The sequence below is a fragment of the Telopea speciosissima genome, chromosome 9 (assembly GCF_018873765.1).
Source record: "Telopea speciosissima isolate NSW1024214 ecotype Mountain lineage chromosome 9, Tspe_v1, whole genome shotgun sequence".
Lineage (NCBI taxonomy): Eukaryota > Viridiplantae > Streptophyta > Magnoliopsida > Proteales > Proteaceae > Telopea > Telopea speciosissima.
The window spans coordinates 3,257,986-3,274,514 of NC_057924.1; the positions used below are offsets into that span (position 1 = coordinate 3,257,986).

At 39.2% G+C, this 16,529-nt stretch overlaps 2 protein-coding genes across 3 annotated transcripts; one reads left to right on the plus strand and one right to left on the minus strand.

Moving 5' to 3' along the window:
- Window positions 1–2,065: 2,065 nt before the first annotated feature.
- LOC122639840 lies at window positions 2,066–6,890 on the minus strand. The gene is made up of 3 exons (XM_043832842.1): window positions 6,603–6,890; window positions 2,663–2,884; window positions 2,066–2,510 (listed from the first exon to the last, which is right to left on the minus strand). Exons 1-3 carry the CDS (start codon window positions 6,795–6,797, stop codon window positions 2,286–2,288), a joined length of 642 nt encoding a protein of 213 aa, XP_043688777.1. The 5' UTR covers window positions 6,798–6,890; the 3' UTR covers window positions 2,066–2,285.
- Window positions 6,891–9,018: 2,128 nt separating this feature from the next.
- Window positions 9,019–14,935, plus strand: LOC122639838. 2 transcript variants are annotated; one of them, XM_043832839.1, is made up of 7 exons: window positions 9,019–9,046; window positions 9,126–9,637; window positions 10,645–10,756; window positions 10,868–11,039; window positions 11,124–11,314; window positions 12,245–12,386; window positions 14,538–14,935. In XM_043832839.1, the coding sequence occupies exons 2-6, from the start codon at window positions 9,213–9,215 to the stop codon at window positions 12,365–12,367; spliced, it is 1,023 nt and encodes a 340-aa protein (XP_043688774.1). In that variant the 5' UTR covers window positions 9,019–9,046; window positions 9,126–9,212; the 3' UTR covers window positions 12,368–12,386; window positions 14,538–14,935. The 2 variants fall into 2 exon arrangements, with proteins under 2 accessions (XP_043688774.1, XP_043688775.1); XM_043832840.1 differs by lacking the exon at window positions 9,019–9,046 and having other exon boundaries at window positions 9,072–9,637; window positions 11,127–11,314.
- The last annotated feature ends 1,594 nt before the right edge of the window (window positions 14,936–16,529 follow it).

Genomic DNA, 16,529 nt, shown 5'->3' on the forward strand with positions numbered 1-16,529 from the left:
TACTGATTCTGATATGTCCATATCGATTTAGTATGGGCCATTGGCCCAGTATCAGATGAAATTTCAAAATAACAATGATAATAATAAAATAATATATGGACTGATACAATACTGATACCTTGATCCATGAGGACCATGACCTCTCTAAGAAATAAGTATTTATTGTTAGGATTATTTTTAAAATATATATATTTTTTGGTAGAAAGGATTATTTTAAAATTATAATGAAATAAAAGTAGGGTAGATTTCATCACTGAGTCAGAAAAACAATTATGATGAGATTCAATAATTTGCAATGGGGGCCAATCCACAGGGGCCCATGTAGGAAATTTCCCTGGGCCAATCGACAGGGGCCATGGAAAATTTAGCATTTTGTTCTCTGCCATCTAATTCTTATCTTTTTGGCCGTACCAATCTAAGCAGTCTCTTTTAGCATCAAAATTTATATAGATGGAACTTCTATTTACAGGCCCTGGGATTAAGAACCCAAGTAATAGTCCATTGCAGGTCAGGATTTCAATGGGGATCCCCCATTAGTGTCATTCCAAACCCAGTCTTTTAAAAAAAAAATGCATACAATGCTTTTGTGTTTAGGAGCCAAAGTAGTAGACTTCTAGCGAAATTCAAATATAATTTATAAGGCAGAAACTCTAATGAGAAATGTTATTGCATATACGCCAAAATCAATCAATCAATCAAAATCTGATGAAGTCCATACTAGTTTACTAATGGGAGGCAGGAAAAGATCAGTTCCTAACCCCTAATTGTTTCTGCTAGACCAATATATTTCCCAGCCAAGTCAGCCAGAATTGGGATCGGCCTCGACCAATTCCGATCCGAGTCCAGCGACTGGTCTGATTCTATAATCCATGGCAAAGACATTGACTGGGTTTGTGATTTGCTAGTCAATGGGAGTTGGGAAACAAGGCTGAGTCAGTTCTTTGGGATCATTGAAGGTCTCATGTAGTATGAGGTAGAGAAGATTTATGGTTTTAACTGATGCAAAAAAAAAAAAAAAAAAAAAGTGTTCATGATTTTGCTTCTTTTGAGAAGATTGAATCTAATTGGAGAATGAGCATTTTTCCCCTTTTGGGAGGGGGGTGTCCAATGAGAGTGCAATTAAATAAATAAATTTTATTTTGCAGTACTTTAGTATCTCTAATTCTCTACTTTAATCTTTATAATTTTCTACCTCATGAGAATGTTAGAATGCTGTTTCTGTCCTTGGGAACTTTTAATGGTATTTCGATTCTCCATTTTGTTTGACTCAGATGATGAGAGGTTGTTTCTAGGTTCTATTTTAATGAGGATTTGGTTTTCCCCAAAGAGAGAGGGGAGGGAAAAGGAAACTATAGAATGGGTTTTCCATACTAACCTTTGAGCCCTAGGATTGGTGTTGCCTTACTAAACCAGCCTTGATCAGAATTCACCTATCAGGGTGGGGTTGTGAATTTGTAGGGTTGTAGTTTTATAGAGAAGACTGCCTAGCCAAAGCTGAAGCCAGGTTGCAATGACTGCAATATATCCATATTTTGCAAGCCAATGTCTTACCTTCTCTTCAAGTTGCTATTTGAGTTCTAATCACAAGTGCAGCCATTGAGCCATAGAATACTAAAAAGCCAATACAAGAGCATGGTGACATTCAGGCTTGGCAGCTGAGTCACAGGGAAAGCCAACACAAGATCATGGTGATGTTTCATGCAACTGGCACCACACGAAATGTATCACGCAACTTGCACAAAGTATAAATTTCAAATACTCTAAACTATCAGGCAAAAAATAAGTTTTTTTCTAGCATTTACAATGTGTTTTTGATTAAGTTAATAGCACAAAGCCTGGTTGAAACAAAGAACGTACCCAGTGCACAAGGCTCCCACCACTGCGGGGTCTGGGGAGGGTCATAATGTACGCAGCCATAACCCTGCTTTAGCAAAGAGGCTGTTTCCAGACTCGAACCCATGACCACTTGGTCACAATGGAGCAACCTTTACCGTTGCACCAAGGCCCTGGTCGAAACAGTAATACATAAACTCTATAGCTAGCATGGTGGAAAGCAATGTTCTTCAGAAATGGAGTTTGTTACATTCAAAGCCCTAGCCAGTCATTTTCACAGAAAACTCACTAAATTACTCAATCTTTTATACAAATTCAGCCATTTCTGTAGTTAAACTTTGTATCAAATGTTGACAAAAATGGATCCGCTTTAGGAAAAAGCTACTATGATAATCATCACAGCAGAAAGACATGGAACAAGAAGAATACCTAAGCACCTGAAACATAAGGTATCAGTCACTTCCCCATTTCCTTACCACACTCTCCTTAGCCGAGACATGGGTATGGAATTCCTCTTTCAGTGTATTATCAGGCTCAACATAAGAACCGGTTGGAGAAACCTTTCCCAAGATCTGTGATGATATGAAAGTGAAGCCATTTCTTATCCCTCTCAAGGCAAACAGCAATGGATTAAAGATGACAGCAAGCATCACTTCCCCTTTTGCAATCACAAGATACTGTCAAGAAAAAAGGAAGGATTCTACCGTAAGTGATTGCATAGAAAAAGGTCATTGTAAAAATGCCAATGGAAGGAAGAATTTTATAATAACTGAAAGTATTGGGAAAAACCATAACAGAAATACCAGAGGGGAGTAAGAATACTATGTACCATGATTACAATACCCAAGATGGCAAGCCCTGCTTGCTGGGCTTCTTGCCAGAAATTATCGCCATTGGACCCACCAAACCATCTACCCCATCCAAACCAACCTCCTCCACCACCATTGCCCCCAACATCTAACGTCTCCCTTTTCTGAATTTCTTTGTTCCATTTCTCAAACTCATTTTTCTTTCCACCAAGAGCACTTTCCAATGCTTTTTTAGCTTGTTCCTGCATCCAGAAGTTTGTCAGTAGCTTTTCCAACTATAATTGAAACCTTGATACAAATTCAGGCTCTTTTTTTTTTGTGTGGGGGGGAGGGTGAGGCCGTGAGGGTGTATTCCATCAGGTAAAAAATATCAAATACGCAAGTCTAACCAAAATTGCAGGCCAAAATATAACCGAATGTTAACAGGTTCTAAATGTTCCAAACCCTTCCCCCCCCCACACCCTACCCCCCCCCCCCCCCAAAATCCCAAAAAAAAGGAAAGAAAAAAAGTATCATAAAAGTATGTATTTGAGGCCTTTTAGAATGTTGGATCCATGACAAATATCAAATTCAAAGCTGACCTTAGCAGGGACCTTCTCATTCACCAACCTACTGGTAGCCTGGTAGGGCCTATCTTATTCTTAAGCCATTACTTCACATGTTGATATCTTCCTGAAATGAGAACACTACTCTTTCGCTTTACGTTCTAACAATGCCTGGAGCTACATGTCAATGCATATATGCAGACCCATTCCTTGTTTTACATTTTCAATTTTCTTTTCTTTTGTCTAATAAGTAGGTCGTCAAGTGTGTCTAGAAACTTTATTTAAGAAGGGATAAGGTTCCATCACACCCGGCCTAGGAACCTTTTCCGTCATACTAGCCATTTTTTAGCCACATGGACCGATGATTTGGCAGGGCAGCTATTGGATAGATTTGGGATCCCCCTGACAATCCACCTATCAGATTTGGTGGCCTATCTCACATCCCCCCCCCCCCATGTATGGGCTATCCTTATTAATTATTCAACAGCTCCTGTTGAGATTATTAAGAGTTCACCAATTAAACTTTTCAAACTTTCTTAAACCAGTATAATGACACATAGGAATGTCTAATTGGTCCCAACAAAATTTAGCCGATAGCAGATGATGTGTGCTATATGGCCACAATTTTGGGTCCCAACTGAACTGTCATATGGGAGTGTTATTAAAAGCATTATGGAATAGTTTTGGGTATGGGCATGCTGGAACACAGCTCCCCTTTTAATAACGATTAAAAGTTCTAAAACCAATAGGTCTATGCAAAAATATGATGTCCTTACCAGCTACATAAAGAGTACACAGAACATACGGCACTTTTTTTTCTAATATGGAAGGGTGTAAATAACTTCAAAACATAAAAGATGTATAACAGATAGAAATGGATCCAGATCATCACCAAATCCATTCTACTGGAAGAAGGGTGATTGAAGTAGACCAGAAAACAGTCTTTGAAAAGCTGTATTTAATGCAGCATATAAAAGGAGTATAACCACACAAGGATAGTAATATCTTCAAAAGGGAAAAAGAAAATAATTCTTCTAAAGGTTGTTGGAGGTACTATTCGCTGAAATTCTTCAACGGGTGGGGTTGGGGATGAGGGCAGATTGTGAATTTGTGGTAGTATCCCATCAGCCATACTAGGTTATTTCCATAATTAGATAAGAATGGAAACATACTGATGATATTTAGATGATAAAGACTCACTAATAAAATAATATTGGTGTTAGTATACTATATAATGTGATACACCAAGAAGAGGGTGGGCCTTGGCACAACGGTTAAGGTTGCTCCATTGTGACCAAGTGGTCACGATTCGAGTCTGGAAACAAAGAGCCCGCTTGATAACCTTACGAGAAACAGTTTCTCTCAGAACGGAAAAACACCTAAAAATCGCTTGACAACAAAGTGTTTTTTGTGACTGTTTTTGGAAACATAAATCAAAATTTATGCTCCCTGGAAGACTTTTGACAGAACATGTTGGGACATGTTCTGTTGTTTCTTGGCTGAAAATTGGAAAAGTGTGCCCGATAAAAACTCCTATATTCGTTCACTATGCTCTTGACGATACACATCTCTCACCTCCAACCTCCATAGCTGCTCTAACGAACAAAGCTCTAAGGAACCTCTGGTGTCCTCCAACCTCCATCACTGTGAAAAAACGAACAAAGCTTCAAGGAACTTGGTGTCCTCCAACCTCCATCGTTGCTCTCACACGAGCTCTCAAGTGAGAAAAACCAGCAAGCTTTACAAGGGGAAAACGGCAAGCTCTGATTTGTATAGAGAGAGTAGAGTCGGTGGGAATGAAGAATGTGAAGGAGCTTCCCGGGATGATCTTGTAGGGGATATATCCGATATCACAAAGGTGTTGCAGAAGAGGTTTTATCCTCACGATCTCAGAGCATTCACCATTGCCAAGAGTTCTTGTTCGGGGGTTCTGTTGACGCCATTGGAGAGAGAAACGAGAATGATGAAGGAGATTGCTGCTTGGATTGCTGCAAATTGCCTTCTCCTCTAGGTAAGAGTTTGGTTCAATTCACCTGTTTTTTTTTTTCTCTCATGTTTGTCTCTATTCTATCCTTGGTTCGATTTCTGATCGAAGCCTGATGAGCATGATCGTCTCGACCTAGTCCAGTTCTTTTGATCTCATCTTCAATGCCTCTGTTCTTGACCAGAGGGAACGATTGTAAAGGCCAAGCCTCAACCATTGAAATCTCATCTCTTCTTGTTATTTTTAGAGGGCAAACAGCACAAACCCCTCCGCGCCATTAAACTGTCGAAACCTGAAACTAGAGTTGGAGGTGGGTTTTTTTTGTTTTGAAACCCTAATGGGTCCCTTCTGTTTTGCGATTTAGGGAAGAAGCTCTCCAATTCCTTTTTTTAATTTAAAAAAGAGAAAGGGTTTTGCTTGTTTCCAATAACAGATTTACCAAGCGGGTCAAAAACGGTTTCTCAGCACAAAAAATGAAAAAACTGTTTTGCTGTTTCTCAGCATATAACCATAACAGAAACACCCGTAAGGTTATCGAGCGGGCACAAACTCTTTGCGAAAGCAAGGGTAAGGCTGCGTACATTATGACCTTCCCCAGACCCTGCAGTGGTGTGAGCCTCGTGCACTGGGACGCCCTTTTTAGTGTGATACACCAAGACTAGGGCATGGGGAGGAATATTCATGCACAATCTTCACAAGGAAACTAATGCTATGTTTGGTATGTATTCTTGGAATGCATTCGACATTGATTTCACATTCTCAGGCGATAAAAACAACTATTTTTATCATCCGAGAATGCGAAATCGACTTAGAATGCATACCAAACACTGCCTAAGATACACAAAGCTTGTCTCTGAAATTCTCTATATCAGGCTCAATTCATCCTACAATGAGTGCACTCCTACTTGCACAATTCATTGCTATGTATCCAACATTCCTGGAATAATCCAACTGCAAGTGTTATCTTCATACTGCTAATTATAACAAAGACATTCGGATGCCACTGAAGAGTGAGTAACAGGGGTATATCACAATTCTACAGGAGAGGTACCTCAACTAAGTCGGTGGTGCCAACTAATGTATAGCAATTTGGTTTCACGATATGATATAATCCAGTCGACAAGCTCGAACCCAGAAGTCCAACAGCCGAAATGAGTTTTTCTAAATTCAAAATTTGTGACAGAATCATGGAAAGAGCTCAGAAAGAACGTCTAGGATATTGAAAATAGATTCAAGAACCCAATAATTTGAAAGAAACGAGAGAAATCAGTCCAATAAAAGTTAACAGTTTCCGCTTCGATTTGTTTTGGTCAGAGCAAAAAGGAAGGTTAAAACCATAACACTCCAAGCAAGGAAGTACGAAAGAGCCGGAGGAAAACGCAATATAGAAACGAAGTGAATTCCGAATCGAAGTGAAATCAATGTGTTTACCTCTCTACGATTGTCTGAGAAAAAGCACGAATGTCGACCTCGGCACTTAAGCTTCTGACGCAGAGATGTCCACTTATTAGGGTATTGATTTTGGTGGAGATTGCTAGACAAGCCAACGGAAGACGAATCGAGGTGAATTGAAGACGAGCAGCGGAGAGTCCGCTGGGGCGGGCATAGGTTAAGGACCTGTGCCATGGCTTTCCTTCCTTCTGCTCACAGTAGCCTATATGCTCCAGTCTCTGAAAATGTCGCTCCTCTCTCTCTCTCTCTCTTCAAACACGCACGGGTTTCAACGAGCAGATGGAGGGTATTTAAGTAATATTCTTGGACAAACAGATCTAAAAAAATGCGTAAATTACTCTAACCTCCCTAAACTTTCTTGTAAATATATTAACCTCCCCTGCGTTTCAGGTAATTACACAAAAATCTCTTACTTTTCAAATTTCATTGCATTAAAGCCCAGTCTGTTAGTATTTTAAGGTTAATTAACGGCTAATATTTAAAAAACTTTTTTTATCTAACCCTAAGAAAATACATGCATTTAGGAAGTTACCGTTTTACACATGCATTTAGGAAATTACCATTTTACCCTTAATAAATTGCTAACTCAATCCCAATCCCATCGCCATCTTCTACTTCCCAAAGCCTCTCAACTCAATCCTAACATGCAAATCCAATCGATCCACCCACCTCCCATCGCGTGCAGATGAAGGAATGGGTTAATCCTTGCCGGCCTATTTTGGTTATTTAAATTCAAAATAGTTTTTTTTTTTTTTCTCTCCAATTCCTTCCTCTTCCTCTTCTTCTTTTAAATTTTTTTTTTTCTTCTGGTAAAGAGGGTTAGTTTATCCTATCAAGATGGCATTGGTAACTCGTCTTAAATTAATTTGCAGAGCAACAAAATTTCTGGCCGAATAGATTCCTTGTGCCTTTGCTGGGAGGTCAACACGTGGCTATTTCCAATCCGACGATCATTTTTTAATTTTGAAAATCACACCCCAATTAAAACCTTAATTCCCATTTTAGCTCTCCTCTTTCCTGCACTTCTCACTCCTCCCTCCTATCTCCAATCATCTGGTTTTCACACGAAGGGTTTCCTCGCGTTCTCTCAATCTCTCGTTGCCGGAGTTGCCTCACGTTCGGAGACGGCAACCAGAGCCGAACCTAGATAAACCCAAATACCCGATAGTTCTCTCTACTCTTTGCCTGTTTACCGCAATTCCCTGTCCTCTCTCACGCGAAGGTGCTTCTCCCTCACTCGATCGCTTACCAGATAATGCAACCAGAAGCCGTCTCTTGGCAACTGCGAACCTAGCCTCACCCCGCTATGGAAGAATCCAAGTGAGAAGGCAACACAAAAGCCCTAACTCGATCGTAACCTTCCTCTCTCATGGTCGACTCTCTGAGAAAGCGCACCCTCACCTCTCCTCTATCTTGCTGTTGAAGGTGCTTCCAGCGACAACGGTGCACCTATCTTACTCATACTGAGCTAGAAGGTGAAGTTCTCTGGTACCTCTACCAACCAGGGTTTCGATTCCTATTTTTTCACATTCTCGAATGATAAAATACATGTTTTTATCATTCAAGAATACGAAATTGACCTAGAATGCATACCAAACACAACCTAAGTATATAATCAATTATAAGAAAAAGGTCCTTAATGTTTAGGAAGACTATGATCAAAGTCCTTCACATTTAAAAAAGCTATGGTTCATGTGATTTTTATATTTTTGGACTATGACTTATTTATCCAGGCAAACAACTTCCTAACTAATTGACTTTTTAAGAATTCTCTTTCTTCAATCAAGGATCTAATTAGTCATAAGAGTTAAGAAATCTCATTCAATTAAGAGATTTTAATGATTTAAAACTATAATTCTTAAAATCGATCTAAATTGAACCGAACCAAACCGAACCCATGTGATAGAGGACAATTTTCCGGTCGGCTGTCTCCTTCCTGAGTCTTCAACCCGGTTTTGCAAGGGCATGATCTGACCGTCGATCACGAGATACATGTAGTTTTCTTATTGGCCAAAATGCCCATGACGCCATTAAAGCCTCCTTTAATCTGCAACAGTTCTCGAAAGTACTCCAAAATCGCTTCTTCCTCCTTTATTCCTACGCATTAGTGTCTCACACTCTCACCTGTCATTGTTCTGGTAAGGATATTATTGTAATTTTATCTATTACTTTATATTCCTGATAAAACGACAGGTCAGTAATTTTTATATTTTTGATAGAAGAAAAAAAGGCATTATCCACAAGATTTTAATGACAGATTTACCCTCGTATCATCCTTCAGAACCCTAATCCATCTGGATAAAGATGAGGGTATTACCGTCATGAGGTTATTAATAGTCATCCAAAAACTTTTAAAAATTAAAATGCGAACAAGGAGGACTTTGCAGTCATTTCAAAATATATAAAGAGAGAGAAGAGAGAGACAGAGACAGAGACAGAGAGAGAGAGAGGCCAGAGGAGAGAGAGAGAGAGAGAGAGAGAGAGAGAGAGAGAGAAGGAGAGAGAGAGAGAGAAAGAGAGAGCAGGCCAAGGAGGGAACCGTTTGAGTTTCCGTTTTTTCAGTTATTATATGAAACTTCATCCACAGCAATGGTGTCGGACCAAGAAATAGCAAGCGGTGTGGAGTCGGTGCTCCGTCAATCTGATCCTCGAGTTGTTACCTCCCTCAGCGGCGTCGTTCAACAGTTGGAGGCAAAGCTAGGGTTAAACCTCTCCCACAAGGCGGGCTTCATCAGAGACCAGATCGATCTCCTTCTCCGATCACAAGCCCAGCAGCAAGTGCCCAAGGACCATTTTGCCCTTCAACATCAACCTCAATATCAGAACAGCCATCCCCAAATCCCTCACCATTTCGCCCTTCCCATCCACCGCCCCGAGGAGCTCAACTTCCGAACCGCTCAGCCGCCGGCTCAGCCACAGCCACAGCCACAGCCACAGCACCTGCCGGCGACCAAGGCCGAGGCTTATGTTCAGAATGTCGCTGCCCCACCTGCTCCCGAAGTGCCCAAAGAAAGGTTCGCTACTAGCCCTAGGGTTTCTCTTTCAGGGTTTTTACAATTTGAGTTCTCTTCGGTTAATTTTGTACTGTACAATGTCTGTTGTCGTCTTATCAAAGGTGAAATTGTTTTCTTTCACGTATTTCTTTGCAAAATTGTGGTTCCTAAGCGTGTATTTTTCGGGAGCAGAGTGGGGTTTTGATTTTGTAGCAGAAATTTCTTTCTTGGAAGCAGAATTACAGAATTTCTAGACGAATGCTGATACATTGCTTCGATAAGAGTAACGGTTCTCTCAAATTAATATTTTTTTTTTGGGTACTCAACTTGGGTATTCTTTTTTTAAGCATGATATTTGATAGTTCCCCCTTCCTATTATTGTTCTTCACAACGTGTCCCTCTATGTGCCTTCAATTTGGTCTAGGAACTCGACTTTCCTGTCTAACTACTTAACTCAATAATAAAATGTTTATTTATGAGCTTAGATTTATGTGTATAGCTTAATGGTCAAAGACTTTAAGATTGTTCTTCGGCTATGGTTGGTCACTTTCAACATTCATTCACCATTATCTATGTTATTGTCCAATGTTTAGCTGCATTCAGAAGTGGCAGTTTGTCTGCACTTGTCCCCCTTTGCTGACGTGGTGGTTAAACTTGGTTTGGGTTCTATTTGTGTCCATGATGGGCAACTATGGTAGTGATGATATTTGTAATTGCTTCCTTCACTGTATACCTTTCTTGTGACTTTAATCATTTTTTTTTTACAATTTTACCCATCAAAAGGGGTATTTTATCTGACATAACTGCGTTAAAAAATTCACATGTAATTCTGAATTTACAATCCTCATGAGATGTTTAGTGTCATACATCTTGAGTGTTTTGATTTATGAGGGTCTCTCTGGTCCTAAATATATTTACATATACTCCTGGGGTTTCAAATGGGTTCAGAGGTATCATCTGTATGTGCCTTTTTGGTGTAACATTATGCTTGACCCTGTGTATTTTTTCTGTTTATCATTTTATTGCAGTGCTCCAACTGGAACCAAAAGAAGAGGTGGCCCGGGGGGACTCAACAAAGTTTGTGGTGTTTCACCTGAGTTACAGGCCATCGTTGGTGAGCCTGCCCTGCCAAGGACCCAGGTTCTGTTTCTTGAATCGATGTATTACTTTTAGTAGTTGGTCCTCTTATTAAATATCTTTGTTGGTTAATATATCTGAGGTTCCTATTGGCACCATTATTTTTTGGTGCAGATTGTGAAGCAATTATGGGCTTACATAAGGAAAAACAATCTCCAAGATCCAAGCAATAAAAGAAAGATAATTTGCAATGATGAGCTGCGTTTGGTTTTTGAAACAGACTCTACTGACATGTTCAAGATGAATAAACTGCTAGCCAAGCATATTATCCCTCTTGAACCCACAAGTATGCATGTCCTATTCTTAATTATTTAAAATCTTTGGTATCTGTGTAATATGGATGATGGTTTATGTGGTTACCTACTTTCAGAAGAGTCAAGTCGAGATTCTAAGAGGGCAAAGTTAGAGGTGGAGCCTGTAATTCAGAGTGCTGACCCGGGTGCATCTTCTGTGATAATATCTGATGGACTTGCCAAATTTTTTGGCACTGCAGAAAGGGAAATGCTTCGATCGGAAGCTATAACACGTGTCTGGGAGTACATTAAAGTTAACCAGCTGGAGGTGGGTGGTTGCCGGGTGCATAATTTTAAAAAAAATATTTTTACAACTCCATTTATTTGATTTGGCATTGCTCTTTGTTAGTTAATTGTTATGGAATAAAGCATGGATGTGAAGGAAAATATGGAAACAAGGTCACCTCCTTGATATATGTTTAAGCTTGGGTAGAGGGGAATCCATCTACATGCTGTTGGAACGCCCACCACGATCACTTCTGTGCTTGGTTATATGTGAAAACTGTTTTTATTGTGACAGATGGCTTTGTGGGAACTATTTGTTCAATAAGTATGTTCTATTTATTTCTACCCTCTATGATTCCATGGCTTGGTTATCCTTTGTAGATTAATTATGTTACCATTAGCAGCTTTCTTCTAGCAGTGGGTTGACACTGATGCATTTGTGGAACTGTTCAACTCTTCTAAAACGCATCACCATTTGAATGAGGTGGAACGACCTATTGTTCATATTGCTGGTGTTTTCATTCATTTTTCCGCTGAACATCTTTGGCTTTCAGTGTTTGTGCATTTTTTGCAGAGTGCAGACTTATTTGTCATTGTTTTTCTATTGACATGTTAAATTTCACCACAGGATGATCTCATGTATTTCACCTATACATACACTCCATCACTTTTATAGTTTTATCATACTTGAAGATAGAATGATGCACTGAGAGAATGTAAAATGAAAGAAAACACAGACAAGTATATAATCTTTACTTAAACTTTGACTTCTATGTTATTGGATTTACTCATCTTTAAGTTTTTAACCTGGCCGGGATTTGTTGATACTTTATTGTTAAGTTCACAGACTTCATCTTTATTGTATGTTAGTTCCTTTTCCCCCCACTCCCTATGGATGGCAAGCATAACTGCTTGTTTAAATCCCCAGATAAACTAAAGGCAATTGGCATTTCAACCTATTATTTTTTTCTAGGACCCCTTAAATCCGATGGTGATACTTTGTGACTCAAAGCTTCAAGAACTTTTTGGAGGTGAAAGCATTTCCGCATTGGGGATATCAGAGATGCTGACCCGCCATTTCTTTATGCGATCATAATGCCCTGTACTGTTGACTGGTTAGTATAAACTCTACACATTTGCAGCTTCTCTTTGTGTTCCATTTCTATTTTCGATATCTAGTCCTTTGAGTAATGCATTGAACTATTGGTATGATTGGCTTGAAACCTGAAATCTAAATTTTACTTTTTGTGATCTGCTTCACTCTATTTTCAAATGAGCAGTTTCTATTCTTCAGTTAATATCGTCCTCAGTATTTTCAGACGAAGCAAATATAAGGTTGTTCTGTTTTGTGGTATAGTCGCTGCATTTGGTGTTATCCGTAATATCATCAGACTCTGGTATTGTCTATTCAAGTACCTATCACATGTTTTAGGTTAATGGCAGTAACTTGGTTGTGCCAATGAAATTGAATTGTCTGGTGTGATGCAAAGAGACGTTGCTGGATGTTCCTTGGGCGACTTTTATGCCTTGACATCCACCACATATGAGGTATAGAATAGCAGTAGCAATAATATGAGATAGATGTGTTGAGAACTTGAGATCTCCTCCTCCCTAGTGTTAAGGTGTAAAATGACTTCCATATAGACTTTTAAGTAACATCTTTTTCCTGTTAACATTCTTCATATGGGGAATAAGGAAGAGGCTGTCACTTGGTGCAATGGTTAAAGCTCAGGATGCCAGAGTGAAGGTGCAACGTTCAAGTTTGAGTATGGCCACTTTTTGCAAAAAATGCCAAAGGTCAGAGCCAACTCCAGTACATTATTGGAAAACTAGGTTTTTTGACTCGACTCGTCCGGTCAAAAACCTGGTGAGTCGACCTGGTCAGGCCGAGTCTTGTTTTTTCTGATTTTATATATATATATGCAATAAATTAGTAAATATAGAATAAAAATACAGAAAAAAAAATAGGAAAATTACATATCAATGATTTAAGAATTTTTTCCAATGCAAACATGTTCAATAATAGATTCTAATCATTGATTATTAATAGGGTTTCACAGTTTCACTTTTAATTGATGATAAAAGAAAAGAATATAATTGATAAGAGGGTAATTATGAAGAGACAATAAAGGGAAATTGATTTCCTTAATATTCAAGAGTCCACCGTATGGTTATATACAACTAATTACAAATCAGTTGAGAGATTCTCTCCCAAGATAAATAACTTCCTATAATAGGGAAGGGATAAGAAGAAAGAATAAACATAGGATTAGGATTACAGTATTACAATTACACAATTCTAGGGAGAAGATTGAGGAGGAGATGAGGGATAAGAGCTGGATGTGATGGACGTGCGCTAATAATAATAGATTAAGAGGCACTTTGTTTGAGATGGTTAGGCCGTTAGGGTCTAGGGAATGGAGAAGGGTTTTTTGTAAAGTAGGGAATAGGGACGGTTTTGTTACTTTTTAGAGTCTTTTGTGTTTTTTTTTTTTTAAAAACCCAGACTCGGCAAAAAAACCGAATCAATGTGGAATAAGCCCGAGTCTTGTGTTTTTTTTTTTTAAAACAGAACGAGTCTTCAAGACTCATGACCAGGTTTTCCATTTTTTGACCCAACTCAGGAGAGTTTTTCTGGTCAAAACCTGGTTTGCCAACAATGCTGTAGTACACCTCTCCTGGGACAAACGGGACTTTTGTTATTTGGCACTTGAGCAGTTGGGTAATGCCTATGCACTTTGGTTGTGTCTGCTTGTGCAGAACAGTCTATGGGCCTTGGATACAAGTTCTCACCTCCTAGGCTATGCTTTCACAGCTCTGGGCCATGCTTGATTGGTTTAAGGGTGTGTATTACATGGATTGAATTCAAAATTGGATCTTGATATCTGATGTTACTCAGATCTTTTTTGTTTTTGGTTGCTTGTTACTCTGGTTGAGGGTAGCTTATTTGATGCATGCATAAAGAGACACTCTAGTGTCCCACTTCACAATCCCTCCTATGTTGAAGGTAGAACCCTTTGTGACTTGGGATCTTCACATTGCCTTGTTCTGCATGTTGGCCAGCAATTTCTCAGGGTGAATTAGTATCAACTAGTGTCTGGAGTGGTATCATGTTCGGTTTCCTTTCAACTTTTGATGGATTACCATTTCTGAAGATCTTGGGGATTTAATCTGATTTAATCTTGCAGACAACTTCAGCCAGTATTGGCTTTCCAGTGTGATCTCTAATCTGGAACTGATTGTATTCTTTCTGGTGTTGCTTGCAGGTGTAAAGCGTCAATGCCAACTAGTCAGTTCTGACACTGTAGCAGAAACTTATTTAAAAGATACCATTTTGTTTTTTTGTGCTGTGGTTGGTTAGATGTTATGTTCTTCAGACTCATTTATGAGCAAGATGAAAGTGTATTCGGCCAATGGTGAAGAATATGTTGTAGTTAACTTAACGCCATGGTTCTTGGATTCAGGTTTTCTTACTGAGAATGTCAGGGTACAGTTCCTTTATTACCTATTTCTAACCACCTAAAAGCTGGAAAAGAGAAGGTAACAGGAAAACTTTTGGGGATTAATTAGAGCTTGATACTTACATCGACTGAATGTTTAGTATTGACTACATGATCATGTGTTATTGCCTGCAGAATTGTAGCAAATTTTTTTATCATAGAAACAAGGGCCAATACAGGTGATGTAAATTGTCAATACCCTTCACATTTTAGGATGCCTGTGTTGAAGCAATTTTTCATTGTATGTCTTGTAGTACTGAGAGCTCATCACAGCTAAATATTTGTGATTTCACTACAAAAGAAGCTCGTTCATGGGTGATCGATGCTTACATCGACACTTAAACCCACATGACATTACCACTTCACAAAACCTAGTTGATATGGTCCTAGAACAGCCAAACAGTAGTTCTCCAAGATTATATTTCAGACTCTTTGATTTGGAATCCTAAGAAAAAGACAGCATCCTCTCCAAAATCACCTGGTATCACCATTGAGTTGTCAAGACGCATCACCAACCAGAGCTCAAGGATGATTTCAGGATGTGATCTTGCACTTCTTTAATCCAAGGACATTAGTGATGGGCATAGGTATTTTTTCTTTTAAGCTGTCATCCACATTTCTATAATAGCAGGAAATTTTGAATATAGTTCACTAGCGTCACCAATCCTTGAATGGAAGGTGAGTGTATGCAACTGAAGTGAACTAGTGTGTTTTTTGGATCTGAATGACCCCTATAAACTTGTATTGGTCAAGTGATGCAAAGTATGCAAAGCCATAGGCTTTGAAAAAGAAATGCTAGCACAGTGCAGTTTTATGTACTGCAGATGGAACGAATTCTATATGAAAGTATGAGACGGAGCAAGATAAGGGATTGGATAGGCCAGAAAGCAAGAAATGCATACCAACTACCAAGCCAGGGCATGAGAAATGCAATCGGACTCCTCTACTTCCGCCTGTCCCTACTGCTGTGTGTGGGCGCCCTACACACAAGCAAAGTGGAATGTACTGCCTTACCCCTGCCCGAGTGCCTTGCCCGAGCAGGGGTAAGGTGGTACTTTCCACCGTGCTTGTGTGTGGGGCGCACGGCAGTACCGGGCAGGCGGAAGTAGAGGATTCGGATCCTGAGAAATGACTACCATCCTAGCAAACATATTTTGGAAGGGTGGTGTCATCTTTTCTGTTATTACTTCTTTCAGTGTTCTTAATATTAGTATTGCATTGGTATCACAGGAGCCCTGTACTAATATGGTACTGATATGGATCGATCAATACAGCCAAAAAGTGATTTTTTCAATAAAAAAGATGTTTTTTTTTTAATCTTGAACAGGCTTGATACAGCCAATTTGTACCAGTATCGGTGTCAACAGTCTTATACGGTACATGATACTGTGTTTTATTACCTTGACTTCAGTAGTGAACATAATTATCAAATACAGTACAAATCACCGGCTACATTCATGGATTTTTAGATTCAACTACCTTCCTTTGAGAGGTCCAATACTGCTCCCAATAGGTGTTCTCTCCTCCCTTAAAGGTTGGGTTGAGTTGACGCATCAGATAGTCTATGCAGGCTTGAAATGACTCCCTTCTCTTTCCTAGCAGTTGTTCCTACCTCTTCTATCATGTATTTCCACTCATCAAAGAGATTAAAACTTTGAACGGTATGAATTATACTCAAGGAAGAAGCTTGAATCATGAAATTCATGCTATTACTTGGGACATTTTCCATCAGGTTAATGTGTTTTTTTTCACCAAATA

Excerpts from the sequence above, each read along its gene's own strand:
- LOC122639840 (XM_043832842.1), bottom strand. The coding sequence starts at position 6,797 with ATGGCACAGGTCCTTAACCTATGCCCGCCCCAGCGGACTCTCCGCTGC. Across the intron at positions 2,885-6,602 it reads TCTCAGACAATCGTAGAGAG|GAACAAGCTAAAAAAGCATT; the intron begins GTAAACACATTG and ends TTCTGGATGCAG. Across the intron at positions 2,511-2,662 it reads TCTTGGGTATTGTAATCATG|TATCTTGTGATTGCAAAAGG; the intron begins GTACATAGTATT and ends TTTTCTTGACAG.
- LOC122639838 (XM_043832839.1), top strand. The coding sequence starts at position 9,213 with ATGGTGTCGGACCAAGAAATAGCAAGCGGTGTGGAGTCGGTGCTCCGT. Across the intron at positions 9,638-10,644 it reads CCCGAAGTGCCCAAAGAAAG|TGCTCCAACTGGAACCAAAA; the intron begins GTTCGCTACTAG and ends ATTTTATTGCAG. Across the intron at positions 10,757-10,867 it reads CTGCCCTGCCAAGGACCCAG|ATTGTGAAGCAATTATGGGC; the intron begins GTTCTGTTTCTT and ends TTTTTGGTGCAG.